Source organism: Myxocyprinus asiaticus, chromosome 7 (genome assembly GCF_019703515.2).
Source record: "Myxocyprinus asiaticus isolate MX2 ecotype Aquarium Trade chromosome 7, UBuf_Myxa_2, whole genome shotgun sequence".
NCBI classification, from domain to species: Eukaryota; Metazoa; Chordata; class Actinopteri; order Cypriniformes; family Catostomidae; genus Myxocyprinus; species Myxocyprinus asiaticus.
Genome location: NC_059350.1, coordinates 3,890,563 through 3,906,366, shown reverse-complemented (window position 1 = coordinate 3,906,366; position 15,804 = coordinate 3,890,563). Strand labels below are relative to the sequence as shown.

General features: G+C 37.1%; 1 protein-coding gene across 1 annotated transcript in view; it reads left to right on the top strand.

The window, feature by feature from the left end:
* tbc1d9 (TBC1 domain family, member 9 (with GRAM domain)) overlaps nt 1-15,804 on the top strand; it is a 44,724-nt gene that overhangs the window by 8,000 nt on the left and 20,920 nt on the right. The window contains exons 2-8 of the mRNA XM_051703511.1: nt 4,602-4,712; nt 10,942-11,060; nt 11,278-11,506; nt 11,787-12,048; nt 14,142-14,349; nt 15,273-15,479; nt 15,590-15,763. Of these exons, the coding sequence (XP_051559471.1) occupies nt 4,602-4,712; nt 10,942-11,060; nt 11,278-11,506; nt 11,787-12,048; nt 14,142-14,349; nt 15,273-15,479; nt 15,590-15,763 (1,310 nt within the window). The remainder of the gene's footprint in view (nt 1-4,601; nt 4,713-10,941; nt 11,061-11,277; nt 11,507-11,786; nt 12,049-14,141; nt 14,350-15,272; nt 15,480-15,589; nt 15,764-15,804) is intronic.

The following is a 15,804-nucleotide window of genomic DNA, read 5'->3' as shown; positions in this document are numbered from 1 at the left end:
TGTGTTCCACCCAAATGCGTATAAACGCAAGCATATGTGCAAAACTTTCATCTTTCACCTAGTACAAAAGTTCAAGTTTGGTGACCTGCGAATTCGTCTAGCAAAACCAGTATATATTACCAATAGAGGATCTTAAAGTCACAGATTCAAGTTTGTATTGGAAAGAATATGCATTCAGGTTGCATTAGGGAGATTTGGTTAAATTTCGATTTGGTTTAAATCACGATTCTGTGATTACAGTTTCTGTTCATTCAGGATATACTTGGTACGTCACTATTAGGAACGGTTCGCGATAGTCGACTAGTTGTCCAACAACTGACCAGTCGATTAGTGATGTCAACTAGTTAACCTACATTTTATATAATTTTACTTTCAATATTTTAAGCCCCAGTACTTACTGGCAGCATGCTGTGCTTTAGCTTATGAACAGTTTACGCTGTTAAACCCTCTAGGAAAAGTCTTGTACTTAAATTCGTCCCCTTTAAAGCACCGGCAATACAGCCATACATATTTGCGTCTTTGGTCATCGTGCGCCTTCCTTCCTTTTTTAAGCAGCCAATATAAAAATATTGCAACATGTCTTGAGACCTCTGCATTCTGTTCGATTCCATTGTGCTCCGTATAGGGCCACGTCCATACTAAAACATTTGCATTTGAAAACACATTATGTTCTCTACATTTACGCCTCTCTTCCACACTATAACAGAGTTTTCCAACACTGAAAATGGACTGTTTAGAAAGCGCTCTCCAATATTACAGCATACTTTGGAAAACGATGACGTTAGGAAACAGAAAACAGTGTTTTCAAACGAAACCGGATTAGTGTGGAATGTGGCTTAGCTGTTTTTTAAAACAATATTGTGTCTCAAGGAAACATTACCTAAGAAATGTGTCCAATGGGGGTCAAGAAAACCCACTGACTAGTCAATCTGAAGTCACTATTGATTAAGAAATTTAAGGCAAATGTGATAATATTTAACAGCTGATACTAATCCAGTTATTGTCAATATTTACTTTTCAAAGAGCCCCTTTTACCACATTTTTATTAATTTGTGACTGTGCCCTTAAAAATGTTATTTCGGGGGGAAGAGCACTCGTAAACAAAGTGGTAAGTCTAGAGCGCTGTAACTGAATAGATCATGTGATGCTTACTGTATTCTCAAATCCCTGCTCTCTTGATTCCGCAACCAAGGAAACCGAGGCTCATCCGAGCATACAGTATGAAAGGAGGAAGAGAAAGTCATGTGATCTGAAGGTGGTGGTGTTGTGCTCACACAGAAAGAGGAAGCCACTGTTGTCTTAGAGGATCTCTATTCTCAGCCACACATTCATGTTCGGGAAAATCTGTGTTGTCACAATGCAAAACTAATGACTTCAAAAATGACTGCACGTGAAGTTATTAGAGATAGTTATTCATCACCCAAAAATGAATATTCTGTCATTATTTACTCACCCTCATATCATTCCTAACCTGTATGCTGTTATTTTTCCATGGCACAACAGTAGATTTGAAAGAATCCTAACGCAGCTCTTATCCATACAATGACCATTGAATGACCACAGCTGTTACGCTCCAAAAAGGACAAACAAGAACCCATAAAAGTTTTATAAAAGTAGTCTATACGACTCTAAATTCTACGTTTTTTAAAGTTGTACAAAAGGGTCATTTCATGTCAACTCAACTAGAGCTCCCTGACTCAATAATTGTTTTATTATTTGAATGGTTTTAAAACAAATGATGATGAAAGCCAAAATATTATATGCCAAGGATCATCATTTATTGAGAAATCCATTGTTTTGTAGTGGGGGTCAAAATGACAATTTGACCATTTTCGCATATGAATTTGGAGTAAAACAACAGGTCGAAATATAACCTTAGAAAGGTGGCAGCATCATTATTTTATTTTTACGCAGAGATTGGTAGGTCTATTACTAAAATCAGTTGACTTCAGCACCCCTTTTTGCATTATATGCAAATGAGTCCACAAATGGGACACTTTTTTGTTGTTGTTGTTTTTCAAAGTTGGAGTGCCTGTAAGTCCAGAAGTATACTGTGTATTGTAATATCCTCTTAGATTCAGGTTAAAAACAAACTTTTGTGTTTGTAATTACATTTTTAAGACCCTAAATGGTTAATTCCCAGAGATATTGGGCTCTCAATCTGGCTCCATTTGTAAATTGTTCAATTTTACCCATTTTCAGTGGTTGAAAAACAAATGTGGGTCACATGATATGAAGACATAATCAAAAAAAAAAAAAAATGTTTGTCCATTAAACAAAGGTCTGAAGTACAAATTCTGTTGAAGCTAGAAATGTACCGATATTTATTCACATAAGAACAATAGTCAAAATCTCGATTTTTCGAGAGTTCAAAAATAAAAGCGCATTTTCATTGTCCAGTTTATAGTACTGTAGCTATGCCAGCAGACACGAAGCGATTTATTTATCATGACAATGGAATCCAACCCATGATGCATCCCACCATAATGCTGTTTAAATGTGATACCATGTTGTAGATTTGGACAAAACCAACTTTTCAGACTGTTGAGAGAATCAGTGGAGTAGATCTGGAGGTAATGGGAGCATGATACCAGAGTCAGATACTCATGCTTTGATCGGGAGGTTAATCAGGAGTCTTCATGTGGCGTGTCAGAGGCTCTGATGCTAGCGCTGTCGCAACTTCACCCTGCAGCAATGTTAATGTACCTCAGGTAAAATCTTCAAAGTCGCAAACAACCTGTTGCAGACTTGCTCAGGGTGTTTAACAGGCTCTGGTCGTGTCTGTGGTGTAATTTTTTTCGTGGACATGCCCAATCTACATTCAATTAGGGCTGAGCAGTTTATTTTAAAAAGCCGGTAATGGAGGTTTTTTTAGCCAGTGCTAAAAGCCAAAAGCTAGTTAAAGACCCCATGAAATGGCTTGTCGAGCCCAGTTTTATTTCTTGAGTGACATATTTCCTGTTGAAACTGGAAGTTGGGGTGGAACATATTGAAGGGCTTTAAGGGTTTAATTTATGTTATCGATGTGAATAATAATTTTCTGCTTGCTTTTGCTAGTTGGTTGCAGGTGGTATTATCAAGCGGGATATTTCTTATCCTAGAGTGAATTTTGAGTGGAATGTAAATACGCCCATGCAGACAAAATTATGTCATAAATCGTTTTCTTAGAAAGCAAAGACTTGTCATTTTTAAATGCATATAACTTGCTGAAAGTTCACTAGCATGTGGATGACCTCAAAGCTAAGAGGCATGGACTAAAAGCCACAACACTCATTTGAGTTCATGGAGTTATTCCATGTCAAGAAAGTTCCTTTGCTAAATTTTAGATTTTGTAATTACTTTTACTGTAGTAGTATAATATTGAGCCACATTTGGTTTTCTACCATGGAAAATGGGTAAAATTGAACTGTTTACGAATGGAGCCACATTGAGAGCCCCGTATCTTTGGGATTTAACCATATAGGGCCTTAAAAATTAAAATACAAAAAGGAAAGTTTGGTTTTAACCAGAATCTAAGAGGATATTACAATATATTCAATACTTCAGTAGTTATAGGCACTCAAACATTGGAAAAACAACATAGAAGAGTGTTTTTTCCCTTGTTTGGACTCACATATAATGCATATAATGCAACAAGGGGTGCTGAAATCAATTGATTTTAGTAATAGACCTACCCATCTCTGTGTACAAATAAAGTAAGGACACTGCCACCTTTCTAAGGTTGTTGTTGTTTTTTTTTTACCTGTAGTTTTGCTCCAAAATCATAGGCAAAAATGGTAATTTTGGCCTCTCTCTACAAAATAATGGATTATTCTGTAAATATTCATCCATAGCATTTAATATTTTGGCTTCCATCATCACCTTTTATGTTTATCTTTCAACAGTAAAAAAAAATGATATACTGTGTGTATATATATATAGCAAACACAAAATTATTAATATTTGTATATTTTCTCTCATTGTGATTCAGACTCAATTTAGTGTTTCCTATGAGGAAAGCAGTTATAGGGAACTGTGTAATAATAAAAATGCACAGATTTACTCATGTTTCAATATCTTAGTCATGATGCTCTTGTTTGGTAATCTCTTGAACGTCCTTGGTCATAAGTAGGCTCACATGGGATCTTTGTACTTTTTGACATTTTCACATTGAGTTTGAGGGGATATCTGCTAAATTTTAGCTGAAAACATTTCAAATTAGACAGAATCTTTAATAAACGAACATGCAAGGAGCAAGCGAATGACTCTCGTTCAGATTTTGAGGAAATATGTGGTGCTTTCTGCCAAATTCTGTCGCCGCATATTGCATGCTGGCATATCCATAATAGAATGCTATATGGGCCAGGCTGATTTATTTGGCAATTCTGAGATTTTCAGCATCTACCCATAACCATGCTTACTTTTTTACGAGTAGTTCATTTTACTAAAGCAATCAGCCATCCTACTCTCTCTTTCTATACATATTGGTACTGGCCAGTTTAGTGTATCCTCTAAAATAATTTAGTTTTGTGTCTGTGTGGGTCTAAATGTAATGCTGGTTTAGCCTATTTTAACACTTCCAGATCATAATCCTGAGCATATTATTTATTTTTTTCCCACAGGTCTGCTGGTTGGAACCCTTGATGTTGTGTTGGACTCCAGCGCTCGTGTGGCCCCGTACCGGATCCTCTACCAGACTCCTGATTCACTGATTTACTGGACCATTGCCCACGGTAACATACTGCCTTCACACCCCCCACTGCCGCCAATATTGGAATCTTCCCTCACATCCCGCCTTCTCCCTGGTGGCCTGAGCATTACTTCACGCTCTACTTCCTCGAAAGTGGAATCTCAAGTCAAAAATCAATGTGCAATGTGTTAGCTTTTAAAGTTCAGTTCAGACCTTTCCAAACAATGCTGTTTCTGCTTTAGAATCAATTCTTCAACAAAACCGAACAGTTGTTGGGAATCTATATTTGTGCAGGTCTACAAAGAGACTGCATTTGCTGCAGTTACTCGAGGGTTAATGTGCAATTTGGAGCACTTAAGAGACTATGTCTGGGGTTTGAGTTATGCAGATGTTTGGTGTTGGTCAGTAGGCTTCTGCAGTTGTATGAACACTTTGGGTGGGCGAAACAATCGTTATTGCGAAGTATTTTACCTCATAATACTGTATCAGTATTTTCATGCAAAGAATTGATCTTTAGTTATAGGTACATCACAGAATTCTTGGCTGTCTGTGGACATCTGTTGTTGAAACATAAAATTGCTTAAGTTACTTGAAAGTTTTTTTTATGTATACCTGAAAAAACAAATGTATTTCTGAAGTATTATATTTGTGCGGCATAGTAGCTGTACATTATTTTCTTTGTCTGCGAACATGATATAAAGACAAGAATGAAATGACAGAAGCCTGAAATTTCCAGTGAAATCACTACTGTAGGCTTGCCGTGTTTTAAACCCCATTTTTCATGAACTGGCTCAAAATTAATATTTTGTTCATTTCTAACAATAAAATTAAACAAGAAATCCTCTGTAGTTTACCTTTAAATATTTCATTTGAATAGATTTGAGAAAATAGAGATTGGCAGACATTTAGAGCAAAGTGTAATATGCTGTTAAATTAAAAAAATAAAAAAAAGGAACCCGCAACAAATTGCTAATTTCTCTAAAAGTTGTAATCAGATTACTTTACTGATTACTTCTTCTGAAAAGTAATTGCATTTCTGATTAATTTTAAGTTACTTTATAAAACGCTTTTCACAGAAACTCTTTTATTTTTCCACTCAACAAATTAAAAATTATTTCTATATTTCCTCCTTTTTCATTGTTTTACACCCTTCAGTTGTCATAGAAACAAGTCGTCATTTTTATTTGTATAGCGCTTTTCACAACACACATTGTTTCAAAGCAACTTTACAGAAAATCGTGCTTTTTTTTTAATTATTATTTATTTATTTATTTTTATCCCCTTTTCTCACAATTCGGAATGCCCAATTCCCACTACTTAGTAGGTCCTCGTGGTGGCGTGGTTACTCACCTCAATCCGGGTGGCGGAGGACAAGTCTCAGTTGCCTCCGCATCTTATCACGTGGCTTGTTGTGCATGACACCGCGGAGACTCACAGCATGTGGAGGCTCATGTTATTCTCCGCGATCCACGCACAACTTACCACACGCGGCATTGAGAGCGAGAACCACTAATCGCGACCACGAGGAGGTTACCCCATGTGACTCTACCCTCCCTAGCAACCAGGCCAATTTGGTTGCTTAGGAGACCTGGCTGGAGTCACTCAGCACGCCCTGGATTCGAACTCGCGACTCCAGGCGTGATAGTCAGCGTCAGTAATCACTAAGCAACCCAGGCCCTTGGAAAATCATGCTTTAACAAAAAATGAAACTGTAATATCTATAAAATCTTAGAGACATCATTGTGTAGTTTGATTAAATATGATTGTAAATTGTGTATACAAATTAAATAATTAAATAATAACTGTATTTATAACCCCAGTAAGCAAGCTGAAGGCGACTGTGGCAAGGAACACAAAACTCCATATGATGTTGGTTAATGGAGAAAAATAACATTGGGAGAAACCAGGCTCACTGTGGGAGCCAGTTCCCCTCTGGCTAACAGCATGAATATAATGCCAATATTAGTTATTTGTGTGCAGTGCAATTTGCCGCAAGTTGGCCACAAAGCTCATTTGCATGTGAAAATGATCAATGGCGAATTCGCGGCAAATTTGTCATGAACTCTCGATTTTTGTAAGGGTGCAACCCAAGTAATGTACTTAAAAATAATTACCTTAATTGAAGTTGGTAACTGTAATCTGATTACAATTATTTAAAATGTAATGTTACATGATCTTTTTCCACTAAAAGGAATTAGATAACATGATTTCTATTCAACCAAAATTAAAAATCCAAACTCAGGACAGGTTAATAAAAATAATCGTGCAAAGTACTGTGTATATTTTTTAAGCATTCCTAAGGAAAACAGTGATCTGATGACAAAATAAAGTAAGTTGCAAAGTATTGGTATCATTGTAGGCTTATAGTTTTTGTTAAAATTGGAATTGGTATCGGGATTTTTTTTTTATATCAGTGCATACCTTGAAACAAGTGCGTAAAAGATCGCAATATATGACTGTTTTGAATAGCTATGCACAACCACTACACTATTAGGGCTGTGTCGATACAATCAAATATCGATATATCGCGATACTTTTTCTCATGATATTGTATCGATACTTGAGATCCATGTATCGATATTTATATTACACTATTTATGTATACATATCATGTAAACACACAATAAAGTTGACTCACTGTTACTTCCAAAATGTATTTAATGAGCTCACCAACAAAAACATGATGTTTCCAGCTACATGCTCTATATCAGACATCAGTATATAGCTGAAATGAATTGGAATTGATTCAGAATTGAATCAAATTATGATATTGTAATGTATCGCAATATATCAAATCGTGATGTGTGTATTGCAATACGTATTGTATCTTGAGGTGCCAGGTAATACTCAGCCCTATACACTACAGAATCCCAATATGATCGTATTGTGACTCGGACTTTGCTAATATATCGTATAAACAGGTCCCTGCTGAATCCTACCCCTAAAATATATTATAACCAGTGGACAAAATGACTAACTTTTTGACACACCTGTCATTGATGAAATAGCCAATAAATGTGCAACTGGTACCGCATTTTATATTTTATTAAACGTAAATGTGTCAATTTGCGAGGTTGCTTGGGAACCATAACTAGCTAAACTCTGCTTCCCGTTAAACCCTTTAATAGCAAGTCCTCGACTTGTTTGGGACACGCCCCATTATGTATTCTCACAATACTTAATGCTTCTTCATTGCTTTCACGTGTAAATAACTTAAAGCACCACTTAAAGCAATGATATATCTATCGCTGTATAAACGGTAGACAACAATCTCTATTGGTTGACACGTTTGTATTGCTTTTGAAGCCTAGATCATTATGTTTGAAGTTAAAAGCAAGAGGGTGGATGATAGACAGTGCTTGAATCCCAGAGGAGCCGAGAGTGCTGTGTTTCTGAGCTAATCTAGTTAAGGAGTAACTGTGAATGGGCTTCAGATTTCACGATTTTACTAGCTGTAGGCCGTTTGGTAAATCACTGTATTAAAGGCAAGCAACAAAAAAGAGACCTGTTTGCTTGAGCTAAGATGGTGTGCATATTTTCTCCTAAAAAGCTTTAGCACGACTCTTGTTTTAGTAACAGATCCAATAGTTTGACATGTATCTGATTTTTTTATTTTTTTTTGTCTATTCACTTGACTTTAAACTAGAGGTAGACCGATATATCGGTTTTACCGATTAATCGGTGCTGATATATATTTTTTTATTTTTTATTTTGGAACTATAGTTGCAGTTGTTTTTTTTTTTTATTCCGCCGTGTTCCTCTGTGGTCGGCATTGGAGGATTTTGGTTTTACAGTATAACAACGCCGTCTAGAGGTGAAATAAAAATAGTTTAGTGGGGATTTGCTGTATTTATACCTTTCATCATTGACAATATTCATCTATATTTTTATACTCCCTTCAATGCATATTTTTTTATTTTAATTAGATAATCGAGTGTTTTAAATTGAAGCAAGGGCATGCAAAGAAAAATTTGACTATATAGAAATGTGACCCATCAGCACATACAGTACATTGTGTCTTCATATCTTGTGAATAATAATAATAATAAACCTTATTCCTCATTAAACCTCATCTGATGAAATATATGTATATACAAAACCCTTCGTCTGGTGACTATACAGACAATAAAAAGCTTAATTTGGTAAATACCTAAATATAGAGTATTGTAACGGGACCAAGTCTCCGTTTATTCAAAATAAGAGTCCCCGGTGTGTTTCAGGCTTGTTTATAGTTAAAAGTCCCACATTTTTACCAAATCTTACATTTTTCTGGGTGTTATTGGGATTTTGGTTGAACAATAAACTGCATCTGGGTTTTTCTTTATTTTGGACTCTTGTAGCCTCTGTGCCTGTTATGTAAGGAAACACTAAGAATTTGGTTTTTTTTTTAACTATTGGTTATCAGCCTTTTCCACCACCTTAGTTATTGGTACTGGCAAAATCTACTATCGGACAATCTCTGCTTTAAACATAACTGACTGTGTTATCACTCACTTACACACTCCCTCAATGATTTACACATAGGGATTGCTATGCATTCATTAAATTTACCTGAGCTCTATTACGTAACAATGACAACAAAATCTGGAATTAAGTGGACAGTCGGATGCATTTTTTTAGATGTACTCCACATGATCAGATATGGGATATGTATCAGATCGAGAACCACATTGAAAAGTGGCCCAAATCGGATGCCAAATAATCCGATCTCAAGTGTTTTCACTGTTTACATATATTTAAAAAGATCTGATTTGTGCCAGATAACCACATTTATATGTTTTGCTGAGTTCTGTTTAGTGGGTCGGGTTTTTTTTTTTTTTTTTAATGATTGTGTGTTTCAGTCATTAGCTAATTGCAGAGTCTTTTATCTTTAGGATGCTTAATCTTGTCCCAGACTTGCCAATAATGTATTTAATTTTTTTTGCCGGAGGAGAGCTGTGTTAATACAGTTATTTAAAATATATTCTCAAATCCATCTGCTGTATAAATCTGGAAGCAAATGGAGAAGTTTGGGGGAAAAGACTTAAAGGGTTAGTTCACCCAAAAATGAAAATTCAGTCATTGTTTACTCACCCCTGTGTTGTTATAACCTTATATGACTTTCTTTCTTTTTCTTAACACAAAGGAAGAATTTGTGAAGAAAGAACATGTGTGCTCAGTGATGTCATACAATGGCAGTTTATGGTGACCACCTCTTCAAGCTTCACAAGAGAACAGAACTTACTAAACATGTCTGAAGAGTATGTAGTCGAAGAATAGATGCATTTCTATGCCCAATCTTATTATTTTGAACAGGAGTACTCAGTCAAACAGAGAGATGGAGTAGGTGGGAATGTCTGACACTTCTTCTCCATTCTGAACCGGTGAGTATTTTTGACAGACCTGAAGAGAGTGAGAGCCCTGCAAAAATATTCATAGGTGTGACATTCTTGACCAAAATCAGTTCAGGCTCATGAGATGCTGGCTTTAATATACTGTTATGAGAGTTTTTGGACCGGTGCCAGAATGTCTCGTCATTGGTCAAGGCTGGTTAGGGCAAAAACTCTGATTATCATAGAAAATATACCTTTTATTGCATGTCGTTTGTCGTCAGATTAGGACACTGTGTGACTGTGTCTGCCTGTAGCCTCCTCTATGCTTCTACTTGATTTCCGAGTACCGGTACAAAAAAAATAAGGCTGGGCATAGAAATGCATCAATTCTTCGACTGCAAACTCTTCAGACATGTTTAGTAAGTTCTGTTCTCTGTTTTGTGTGCAGCTGTGTTGTGTTCTCTTGTCACTATCGCTGTGTTGGACCTGTTTTTAGATAAACAAGTTTTTCGCTTGAAAGCTCCAACGTCTCGAAGGGGCTGTGTGAACTGTTGCTCTCGTGACCTATCATGAACGCACACAGGAGATCAAAGGTCGGTCCACAATTTCACTATATAATACATTAGATTTCGGATTGTTTCTCACCAAACCTTATCGTATACTTTCATAACAATCATGAGTCTCATGAAATCATTTATTAGACTTCTGATTTGTACTTTTGCATTCTTTTGAAACTTGAAGAGGTGGTCACCATAAACTGCCATTGTATGACATCACTGAGCACAACATTTATTCACAATTTCTCCCTTTGTAAACAATGACTGAATTTTCATTTTTGGGTGAACTAATCATTTAAAATGAAGTCAAATTCACTTTCCTAAATCCGTGGATTTTGTTACATTTGACGACTGAAAACCTTAGATGGCAAAATATCTTTGTGTGTTTATGTGTTTGTAATAGGGAGCTCTCGTAAGGAGATCACTGAGAACTGGGAGTGGCTTGAGCAGAACCTTCTGCAAACGCTCTCCATTTTTGAGAATGAAAATGACATCACCACGTTCGTCAAGGGAAAAATCCAGGTTAGACATTACAACTTCAGATTTTTAGAACTTTTGTCTTCATGCCGTTTATGGTACAGTGATGGTATCATATGGTTATACCATGTTACTATTTTTATCAGTAGTTTTTGGTATTGAATGCACTATAAGTAAAATGATACTGTCAAACAAATGCAGAATGGAGTAACTATGGTAACATGGAAACTGAGAAATAATCTGCCTCTGTCTGTCTGTGCAGGGCATTATAGCTGAATATAACAAAAGCCATGATATCAAAGAAGATGACGACACTGATAAGTTCAAGGAGGCCATTGCTAAGTTCCGTAAACTCTTCGGCATGCCAGAGGAGGAGAAGCTGGTGAATTATTACTCCTGCAGCTACTGGAAGGGGAAGGTGCCACGGCAGGGCTGGCTGTACCTCAGCATCAATCACCTGTGCTTTTACTCATACCTGCTCGGAAAAGAGGGTGAGCACTACAGCACAACAATATGATGTGAAATACTGTCTGCAGGAATGTTATAAATAGGTTGACACTATGTCCTTTTATCTTGGCACACCACAATATAGCATCAAACAGAGATAAATTCCATATCTTCCAAGGAAATCTTGAGTTTTAACTAGCCACAACGGTTAACGGAGTCGTGCGACAAGACGTTTTGTTGGTTGCTGGGTTTATAATTTGCTGTGTCATGCTCAGTAGAAATCTTATTAGTCCAGATTTAAATTCATATGAATGTGTGTTTCAGCTAAGCTAGTGATCCGCTGGGCTGACATCACACAGCTGGAGAAGAACGCCACGCTACTGCTGCCGGACATGGTGCGTGTCAGCACACGTTGCAGCGAGCACATGTTCTCTGTCTTTTTGAACATCAATGAGACATTCAAGTTAATGGAGCAGCTCGCCAACATCGCCATGAGACAACTGCTGGACAACAAGGGCTTTGAGCAGGACCGCTCTCTGCCCAAACTCAAGAAGAAATCACCCAAGAAAGTGTCAGCCCTTAAAAGGTCAATAAAGCTGATCATGCTGAAACAATACAGAACAGTGACAGCAAGAGAAACTGAAGATCGTAAACCCGATGTTAGAAGGACATGAACTAAACTGAGATTCATACTGTTGTGGTGCATAATAGCCTTTTTGTAACACCTGCAAAAAAGTTCAAAGTAATAGTATAGTTGAAAATGAAAATTCTGTCATCATTTATTCACCCTCATATTGTTCCAAAACCAGTTTTCAAGAAAAGCGGATGGTAATATATAGTTGTCTACCTCTGCAAACTCATCAACGTCACTTTCATTCTTGAAGAAGTAGAAAAACCTTTGTAACTTTTGTGTGTATGTGTCCTGTGCAAGGAGCTCTAAAATACCCGTCCTGTGTTGTGATACCTGTGCCTTGCAACCTGCTTCAGTAAATGTTATATCACCCCCTTGTGGTCTCCCAACGCTATTACGCCAGATATTCAGCTGAAATGAGTGAATTGGAAAGCACACAAATTAGGCTTCTAATTTAAATGTTGGCTAATGTTGATAGATCAATGCCTCAAATATATATATATATATATATATATATATATATATATATATATATATATATATATAAAATAACGTGCCGATCCATAATCGATATATTGATAATGTATGACATGCCTTGTAATATATACTGCCAAGTTCTATTGAAGGACAAAAAAAAGCACCATATAACTTCTATGCTATTTTCCAAGTCTTCTGAAACCATACGATAACTTTGTACGAGGAATATAATGAAATTAAAGACGTTCTTCATAGATAATATTCCCTTCTGCTGTAGCTCTCATCTCATTTACTGTCACATTTTCAAACTTGCCAGGAATCAATTATGTCAAACCTTAGAATATAGTGAGAACAATTTACTACTTTTATTGTATTTTTATGGTGTTTTTGGAGTTTGAAAACAATGACCAACCACTTTCATTGTATGTAAATGAGCAGCTTGGACATTTTGCATAACATCTTATTTTGTGTTTCATGAAAGAACAAACTACAGAGTTGAGGGTGTACAAATGATGACATAATTTAAATTTTGGGTGAACTATTCCTTTAAAGAGTGCAGAAATGCATGGAACTATGTATAAAATGTGTTAAAATTAGGGCTGTAAATTAATTAAAATTTTAAATCGAATTAATTGCATGATTTGCTGATTAATCTAATTCATCACAATTAATCGAATATTAATATTTACTGAGAAAGGCTCCCAAAATAAAGGTAATTTAGAGTATAATAATTAAAATAATTACAAATATTATTTATAATAAATATTATAATTCAAATACATTACATCATATACATATATATAGTGTGGCAACAGACAAGCATTCAGACAATTCAAAAAGTGGCTTTCAAGTCAAAATATTGTTTATTTACATATCATTTAACAAAACACTATTAGTGACCTACTTCACACTGCTCTTTGTTTAATGGTTGGTCTATTTACTCATGCGTCAGACAAACGCTTTTGAAACGTTTAACTTTGTTTGCGTCGAGTCTCACTAGTTTTCAGCGCAGATATGTCAAGTTAAACGTATTTTGAAACTTTTAACAACGCGTCTCGAAATCCCTGCATTCTGTTGTGCTCCGTCCAGCTGTCTTCGAGCGCAAAAGCGTGTCTGTGGAAGGCTGTATGCTGCCTGTTCGTTGGTTTGACGAGGCGTGTTACCTGAACAGCTGGCGGGCTGACTGCCCCCTACTGCATCAAGGTGGTACATCAAGCTTTAATTGCTCTGATGGTAGGAACATTCCTTATTACGGAATTTAAGTACAGGTTGGGGGCATTATTAATTGCGTTAATTTGTTAAAGCATTATTTTTCATATAATTAATTGCACGAAATTAATGCGTTAAATCGCCAGCCCTTATTAAAATAATTTAAAAAAAAACAATAAGTCCGATTTCTTGACAAAATAAATGTTTATTGAAAATGCCACTGGAAAGAGGGCAGTGTTAATTTTTTTAGTTTGAAGACATTGTTTTCCTTCCGAACTCTTTGAATCTGGTTAACTTGTGTATTTTGACATACAAGGGCCCTTTTTCAGCATTTATTTTTCTTTTCCATATATCATCTTCAGGGACTTGGATGCCCGGGCTAAAAGCGAGCGATACCGGGCACTGTTCCGTCTGCCCAAAGACGAGAAACTGGATGGCCACACAGACTGCACACTGTGGACCCCCTTCAACAAGATGCACATTCACGGACAGATGTTTGTCTCCACCAATTACATCTGCTTCACCAGTAAAGAGGAGACCATCTGCAGTCTGATTATCCCTCTTCGAGAGGTGACCCATTTAAATTTGAGCCATTTGTTTTTACCTTTAAGCGCAATGAAGTTAAACATCTCAAACAGCTAAACAGCCTGATGTTCTCGGGTCTGGGTAGCTCAGCGAGTAAAGACGCTGACTACCACCCCTGGAGTCACGAGTTCGAATCCAGGGTGTGCTGAGTGACTCCAGCCAGGCTTCCTAAGCAACCAATTGGCCAGTTGCTAGGGTGGGCAGAGTCACGTTGGGTTAACCTCCTCATGGTCACTATAATGTGGTTCGCTCTCGATGGGGTGTGTGGTGAGTTGTGCGTGGATGCTGCAAGAATAGCATTAAGCCTCCACATGCACTATGTCTCCGCAGTAACGCGCTCAACAAGCCACGTGATAAGATGCGCGGATTGACGGTCTCAGATGCGGTGGCAACTGAGATTCGTCCTCCGCCACCCAGATTGAGGTGAGTCACTACGCCACCATGAGGACTTAGAGCGCATTGGGAATTGGGCATGCCAAATTGAAAAAACAAAAAACAAAAAAAAAACAGCCTGACATTCTAACCACCACTGACAAGGAAAACAGCTACAACACTGTGTCATGCGCTAAAATAAACGGTTTTTAAACTAAACATCACCCTTACTAAAATTCTGTTCAAATGATGTTAGATATTAGAAAACAAACTGGCCATGTATTATTTTCTTGGGTGCATTGCTTTGGGAAGTAATAATAATAATAATAATACTGGTCAGTAACATATCAGACTGAAATGTGGCGTAATGTGAAATTTTGCATTATGGTAAGGCTGAATTAAAACCAAGTTGAGTGTTTTTTAGTTGTTGTTATTGTGATAAATAATTTTAGTTTATGCCACATTACTGAAGTAAAATGGGTTTTGAATGCTGTTTGAAATATATACCTCCCTATGCCTCTCTCTCTCTGCATTAGGTGACCATCGTTGAGAAAGCTGATAGCTCCAACGTTCTTCCCAGCCCCTTGTCAATCAGCACCAAAAACAAAATGACTTTCCTCTTTGCCAATCTCAAAGACCGGGACTTCCTGGTGCAGCGGATCTCTGACTTCCTTCAGCAGACCACTTCCAAAATCTACTGTGAGTGGGAAATCACAGGCAGCCTCAGCAGCTCAGACGATGAGGTGAGCACAGTGCTCTGCGTTTGTTTGTTCGTTTGATAGTATATAGGTACTTATGTGTATTTTTACTACTATATTGTACTATACTATACTATACTATACTGTATTTGTAGGTGTACTCGCAGCAGGGCAGTATTTTGTCCTGTAGTCCTCAGTGTAGTGCCGTTGGCTCAGAGGGAGAGAGTGAGAGACAGTTTAATCTCAATGATAACAGCGTTCCCACGGCAACACAAGCACTGATGACCATGTACCGCCGCCGATCCCCAGAGGAATTCAACCCCAAACTGGTACACATACACAAACACCGTCAAGCTTGTTGACATACCGT